Source organism: Limulus polyphemus, unplaced genomic scaffold (assembly GCF_000517525.1).
Source record: "Limulus polyphemus unplaced genomic scaffold, Limulus_polyphemus-2.1.2 Scaffold6571, whole genome shotgun sequence".
NCBI lineage: Eukaryota > Metazoa > Arthropoda > Merostomata > Xiphosura > Limulidae > Limulus > Limulus polyphemus.
In genome coordinates, this window is record NW_013672181.1 from 29,024 (window position 1) to 37,237 (window position 8,214).

The 8,214-nt window shown below is 30.2% G+C and overlaps 1 protein-coding gene across 1 annotated transcript in view; it reads right to left on the minus strand.

Annotated features, from left to right (window-relative positions):
- Positions 1–7,919, minus strand: part of LOC106473863 (reticulophagy regulator 3-like) — a 33,294-nt gene extending 25,375 nt beyond the window's left edge. The window contains exons 1-2 of the mRNA XM_013934549.2: positions 7,657–7,919; positions 1,559–1,665 (exon numbers count right to left, since the gene is read on the minus strand). Of these exons, the coding sequence (XP_013790003.1) occupies positions 1,559–1,665; positions 7,657–7,802 (253 nt within the window). The 5' untranslated portion in view covers positions 7,803–7,919. The remainder of the gene's footprint in view (positions 1–1,558; positions 1,666–7,656) is intronic.
- Positions 7,920–8,214: the final 295 nt, after the last annotated feature.

An 8,214-nucleotide genomic window follows, 5' to 3' on the forward strand; every position in this document is an offset into this window, starting at 1 on the left:
AACAGGCAAAGTAATTTTCATTTTAAGATTAAGAATACTTTTACGCATCAGAAAATTTTCTAATTTCACATACAAAATCTTTATATTGAGATAGTTATCAAATGTTTTTTAAGAAAAAAAACTTTATATTTTATCTGTTATTTTCACTAATGAATATCTGTACAGGTTCGGTAGATTTGACCGATCTTGTAACCACCGTAAAAAAATTAGGAAATAAATATAAATTATTCCTCTTTCATTCTAGAGTGACAACAAATTATAACACAAAAACATAACTGTTTAGGCTAAATAGCTTAAATCTCATAACATTATACATTTATATATATTTATTATTTATATTATGTTGATCTTTCAACTGTGCCTGCTAGTAATACAGAAGTTACAATGACACGGCACATGTGCTCTCATGTTACCATATCAAATATTATAAAACTGCCCTTTAGTCTTTACAAAGTGACCTATCTTAGCTTTGTTTTAGTGGACTAGTATTTTGTAAAATACAGTCACATTTCCATTATTATATATGTATACAGATTATTACTATTTATTACTATTATTTAAATAATCTCTTAAACTTATTTTTCTTAAAACATAGAACAGTAAATAACGAAGTAAAGCAAACAATTATCTCTTCTAGTTACGACCTTTGTACTATATTGCTGCTTGAAGTAGACTGATAAGTCTTTTAAAATTTTGCATGTGGAGGATATGAAAAGAAATTATGTTTTTAGGTTTTAAATATATACTGTTGAATAACCAAAAAATCCAATATTACTCTATCAATACCACAGAATTTCACTATAATTTATCAAGCTCAATAACTAAGCTGTATAAAAAAATATGAAATTTTGAGCAGACTAAAAACAACCTACCTCCTTGAAATCTTAGTTCAAAAGAAAGAGATAGTGTCCTAATAACTTAAAATGGCTAAGAAAGCCACTAGGGGGACATTCTGAGCTTTTGATTGGTTATTCATATCATCTATAGAAGTAAGTGTATATAAGGGAGCATTTCCATTTTTGGTCTATCAGTGTACCAAATTTCAAAAACTCCATAAAAGTTAAGCATGTTTTTCTATCAAATAAAGTTTCCATACTTTCAGTACAGGAAAAAAAAAAGGAAAAAATTCAATTAAAATTTAATAATTTATATCTCATACATTTCTTAATGGATTGCCTTGAAATTTGGTTTGTGAAGTAAGTTTCCAGTAGAGCATATCCACTAAAAATATGTGATAGTTTGGATTACCATAGTGTGAGCTATAAAAGGTGGAAAATTGCTAAACTATCACTTCTGTAAATAACACACAGAGTCTTGCAGGTTGTTTTGGCTGCACGACACACTACCATGTGTTTTGATCAGGCCTTAGAACACTGTTTAATTTTATTGTCTTTCTCGCTTACATGTAAAATGTACACGTGGCTTTCTAATAACTTGAAACAAGTGTCTTTCTTTGATGACAATCTTTAAGGTAAAATATAATAGTTCTGATTTGAATTAAGAACAAACTTAATTTTTTGTGTTAAGATGGGAAATATGATAACAGATATTATCTTACCTCTGATTTTAGGCCGAACAAACTGTACCCATGAATTGTAAAGAAATATGAAAAGACCAACCACAGCAACAAAAGTATAAAAATGTCTGCAGCAAAATACCATTACCCTGGAAAAAGAAAACATGATAAATTTATCATAACATGATTTCATCTTCAATTCCTTGCCATATACTTAAGGTAAAACTTAATACAAAAATATTCATTTATCAAAAATTTATTACTTTTTCTCACTTTCAATAACAGAGAAACAGCAAGATTATGTTACATGCTTATTTTATGAAAACATTTCATTCCTCACATATATTTAATAAAACTAATGGAAGAAACACAACATGAAATCAAACTTTTTCTTTACCAAATACAGTGAGCTTGCATATAACATGCTATGCAAAAAATCCAAGGCAGACAAATAGCTTCTTTTAAAATGGTAGTTTTTAAACATATGAGTGGTTTATGAAAACATTAAATTACTTAGAAGAAACTGACCATACTTAAGATGGGTTTGATTCATGCATTCAAATGTGAAAAAAGTAAATATTCTGTATATAAAAAGCCAGTTTTCTGAAAGAAAAAAAGCTACAAGGTGTGGCTGAAATGTTAACTGATCACTGTTACAATCCTTGCCATCCTATGTACAGTTTATTCCACCCCACCTCCCATTAAAAAATAATAATAATCACCCTTCACACATTCAATATGAGGAACGGTGTGTCTGTACCATTAGCTTGAGTTCTTTCAAAAGCTTAGGTAGACCAGATTACGAACAGAAACAAGGTACATTTAATTCCATGTTTTTCACAGTGTGGTAGTTTCATATAGCAAGCACTGTCATAACAACTCATTTCCTTATCATCAAAGTGCAAATACTCTGCTTAACAATTTAAAAAGGAAGTATCTATTCATATTTATGATTGAAGAAGAAATTGGAATATACTACTTATTAAAACAAATATTCTTATATAGTTACAACCAATATAAAAAGAATAGTCATCCCACCCTTTAAAAACACCTGTGCAGATGAATTACCTTATTTGTCATCTGATTTGAAAACAAAATGTATTAAGCAAATAAAACTTTACAAAATTTCTAAACTTGCAAGTGAATGTTGTTAATTATTCAAATAATCAAAGCAATAATCAGAAGAATAATTAATAAGACTGATAATCATTTTCTAGTGGCTTATCCTGGACATCAGTAATTGCACTACCCATCTCCTAGTAGTTTCATGATGTCATCTTCTGAAGATGCTTGTTTTTTACAGAGTTAACTTTTGTGAACAAGATTACACCTCATCCAATCATCTTCACACATGGCTGCACACATTTAGAATACCAACTGCTTTAAACCACAGCTGAAATAACAGCAATCAAGGTACAAAATGACTGTTGAAATCAAAATGTGTCAACATGAGGATGTATAGACCTATTTAAGAATATATTTTAGCACTATAAATGTTAAGTTCACAAATGGTGTCTTAACTTTGTGTTAAAATCCAAAAATTTAAGTTTATGTAATTAGGAGCAAGATGTGACATACTGCTGGCTGAGCTTAGTATGAACCAAAAAAGAAAGCTGCCCAAATTAAGCAAGCCTCTAAATTTTACCACTACTGCAGATAGGCTGATATTTACTCTTGCTTTTAACAAACATCAACCAGATGACTCTAGAAAAATGAAAAGATAGTGAATTTTAAAGGGTGTCAGTGTGAACCTCAGAAAACAAAGCTGTATCAATTAACTTTTAAGGTAACAAGAATACAAACAAACTGAATGTAGAGACTAAATTACAACATGTACATATATTTCCATGCAATAGACCAAGAAAAATCCTGAATGATTTAAATAACAGCAAAACTTTGAAAATGGAATCCTAATTCACTGAACAATGGCTAAAATTATGTAAGATTATGAAAATATGTGAATTCACACATAAGCCATCCTGGCTTCTATAAAAAAAAAAAAAGTTAAAGATGTTCCTGGTGGAGGAAAGGAGCCAGACAAAGATCTGTGAGATAAGACGGAAGCAAACATACCTGTGCAAGAAGGGAGTTCCTCCCCAACAAATCCCAATAACAAAGTAACCAAGTCAGAAGGGAAAGGCCAAGAAAGAAAATGCACCAATGTAGAAAAGATAAGAGAATGAGTACCTTCCAAAACCCCACAGAAGCATGGTGGATTGCTTTGAAAGGAAGGGGAAATAATACAACAGGGTAAAAAGACGAAAGTAAGACAAAAGCCTGAATTTTGAACCTTGAAACATCGAAAAGAAGTTAAAGGATCTAACCCCCCCAAGCCACAGTTTGGGAGTCCAAAAAAAGGAATACAGCATGATGTTAAGCCAAGGCATAAATGGAAACCATGCAAGTAGGAAGAGGCATGCTTGCACCAGAGAGAAGTTGAGATAAAAACTGTTCAATATAGATATATAATCTGGAGATAGAGGAAACATAAAAGTAAGAAGCGGAGGCCGATTTAAAAATGAAGGAAAAGAATCATACAAGACAGGAGAGTAAAAGAGAGAAGGTAACATACCCGAGAAACTATGTCAAGAAATTAAGAAAAAGGTCTAGGTAGATCCAGGACAGAATTGGTAGAAGATTTGGCAAATGTAGGTGGTGGGAGTAGATTGTCAAAATTCCCTTTGTCATGAATAGGATTACAGGAGGAGGTACATCAGGTTCAGAAAGTCCAGGCCACATGAAAAACTGCAACTCCCTTTGCACAAAAGCTATCACTTCCTCAACAGACAAAGAGGAACCCAACACAATTTTAACATTTTGTCTAGTAAGAACAACATCTTGTTGTCCCACAAGGCAAAATGGAAGTTACCATCATTTATGACTTTATGATATGGAAATAAAAGGCCACAAAATCTGCAGGTACAGAAATGTTTAACAACTAAAATCAAAATTTAATACTTCCATAACAAATACCAATATAACAAAAGCTTATGCACAAAAATAAACAAAACATCTTTACACAGCAGTGCCAAATCGAGAAGTGATGATTCAACAATCAATAAAGGAGGAATTAGATGCACTAGGAGGGTGTGTGACACTCCTATTAATAGAGGGATGCCACATGCTCACTTACATGCAACAATATGATGTAGAAACACAAGTTTGGGTGAGAGCCTCAAGGCATTTGGTGAGCAAAAAAGTTCATGTATAGAAAGCAGCACTGATTTGGGAAAACTATATGTGAGAGAGGTATCACATATTAGAAATCAGACCCTTACTCGATCCCAGAAGTAACACCAACCTCTGTTTACTTCATGCACTATAAAATCAATGTTTTTAAAAATATCATCAAAATTTAACTTTCTAATGTAAATAAAAAACAACAACAATATTTCAAAATTAAATAAATTCTCAAGGTCAGTAACAATATCTAGCAATAATTTTAACTATACCTTATGAAATAACTCATTTTTAAGATCAAGGAAGGCTTTTTATTTAGTGGTTAGACCACGATGTTAAACCATGTGACTAGCTATTAAAATAAATTAAATAAAAGTAAATAAAACTAGCTATAAATCTACATAACCTTCCACGACATTAATATCTATGTCATTACTAGGGAAAGCTTGTGTAAATTTCATAATACATACACACATACTAAAAATCAGTGTGCTCTAACTAGAAGGTGAGTTAGCCCTTAATATAACTAAAAATTCATAGCTGAACTAAACAACAGAAGGAATAATAAATTAACAGTAAACAAAACCATAAAATAAAAGTAGAATTTGCTATCTCACATTACTTAACCTTTTATTCTGTACATTAACTAGTCTAGAAACCTGGCCACAAATCATTTAACACGATTAATGAACCAAGAAAGTTTTTACAAATTATGTAAACAATTACTTATTAAATGCCACCTTTGAAGATGACACTAGATTCCTTGCTTAGAAATAAAATCAAACTAGTAGACCAACAATTCACCAATCCTCTCTTTATTTTCTTTTTTTATAAAACAGAGTTATGCTTTTTTTGTCTTGTAAGAGAACAAAAACACCAAAACATTTTATCGTCAGTAGTAAAAAAAAGGGACTTTCAAGAATCAAGAACCATCCTTTTTTTAGGTCTAATCATTATAAATTACTGTGGTATCTACAAAATTGCAAAAATATAAAAAAGTTCCCACCAAATCATTATTCAATTTAGGGAAATTCTCATCATAACCAAAGGCATTAATAATCTTAAGTTTTCCTCAATACCTGTCTCTTCAATATGAATAAGATTTAAAGTTTTCTGTTATCTACATGTTATTTTAATCCTTAAACAAATGCACTAACAATCAATTTGTATTATAACTGATGCGAGTCAGTGTTTTTCTGTTACAACAAATTACAGTGCATGTATAGTTTTGGAGCAATGTAAAAGTTGTTATATGTTTATCTAAAAGGTAAATGTACTGATTCAGTAAGATCCAATCAACAGTTACCGTATTTTCTTATCACTGATGGGAAGTTGTCAAAATACTGAAAAACATTACACACAAAACAGGGAAATATATGTAACAAACATTTCAAATAGGTCAAGTATACAAAATTTAAACAAAATATTAAATTCATCAAATAAGACAGTATATTCTTGACACTCCATCCTGCAACTGTTTAGTTATGTAAGAATTACAAAAGAAAAACCTACATGAAAAAGTGTCACTTGACCCATGAAGGTCACCTCTCATCGAAATACAAATTAATTTCTGCTCCACTTAAAATTTGTGAACAATTTTAAATAAAGCTTTTCACATTCTTATGCATATACCCTCCATGAGAATTTTAAGACTTCAAACCAATACATACAACATATGTATATATAGTATTTGTGTATATGCTAACTGTCTATAGTGATCCAACACACATTTGAAAATATTATGAGCATTTATTTTTGGATAACAAAAACAAATACATTACATATTCAAATTTGTTCAACTTAACTGATTAGTGCCAGAACCCATGAAAATAATTAACTAATTAAAATGTTTCCAATTATTAATTTTTTTATTATTATTCCAACTATCTAAGTCTCATTTGAGAATAATCACAAAGTTGAAACTTGAATGTAATCAATAAATAAGCCCACCTCTATTAGACAGATTATTGCAAAAAAATTGCCTTCAGTGAACTTTGCAGTATGAAAATCAACAAATCAGACAAGTTATAATAGGTACATCACAGCCAGTCAACCAGCTTTAGCACCAACAGTTAATTATTCCATAATTCTATACATAAATACTGGCATTATTATATTTTATCTATTTTTGCACCTATTATTTTATTACAGATCATTTTGCTTTGAAAATATTATACTCATGGTTTATTTCCATCATTCGGTTTCTGATAGCTTTAAGCATTAAAAATTTCAAGCAAACACTTTTATTTGTCAAGTAATTTATAAAACATGCAATTTTTAACAAAGTGCATACCTGTTTATACACTATACTTTGTTTTTGATCACAGCTTGTAAGATAATGCAAGTAAAAAATGAGGGTTCCTTACAACTGCTTACTATTTTGTGTTGATGAATGAAGTTATATATAAAAATGTGTTAGAACTAGCATTATTACTACTATCAATACCTATTAAGTTTTACGTTTATTTTTTTAACACTAACTGTCCAAGCTTTCAATTTCAATTTTACAATGTTACACCTATGCCAAATTGCTAACTTTTAATGTTTATACATTGTAATTGAAATTTAATAAGGCTTTTAAACTTTTTAAGATTAAAAGAAAATCCTCATTTACTGTTATACTGTCATGTAAAACTTCATATCAATACTATACATACCTATTACTTATCCTACTTCTAAGTTCTAGTTCTACACAAAGTAGCCAAGTGCCAAATTAGTACAATAGTAGTCGTTACCCATAGCTTCATGCAATATTAAATTTAAAAATATACAATACTACTTGTACTACTATACTATTGTAAGGCTAATGGAATGGCAATTCCGACAAACGTAATTATTGCCTAACATTAACCACAGTACCCCATTAAAATTTCTTTAAAGAGGACTCCAGTTGATGACAAACAAATTTTTTATTAGTTTATTACAACTACAAATGTAGAAGTTATAACTTGGTAACTTACCAAAAAAGACAATTAATTGCAATCAAAGCAACAGCGCTTACATAAGGCCTCTCCCATATCAGAAGATTCTGAAGAGAATATACATCTATTTCAAGTAAGCTAAGTCTATTCAAAAAATTACAAACTATACCTTTTATGCTTTTCATTTTTAACTATAATTTTATCCAAACGACTTGCAAAAATCACAAGTTTCTATCACAGCTACTTCCTTTCCATCTGACACCGTATCTTCCTCCCATTGTTAGTTCACTATCATGGATTCATGGTCGGTTTGTTTTGGTGGTGAAATGACGTCATAATTACCAGCATTACCACGTGACCAAATGTAGGCAACATTGCGTTTGTTAGTATTAAACAAATAATTTGGTATTAAAATAGTAACCTTTCCGCATTTTTTGTTAAGAATGTCTTACTTTGTAGTAATAATAATTAGTGGAGGTGAAAATATTGCCGATGTAAATTGTAATTTAGAAAATCATAAAAATATGCTCTATAACAATACAAATGTTGTTGATTTTTCTCAAGGTACGTACAATAAGTTATATTCTACTTACAACC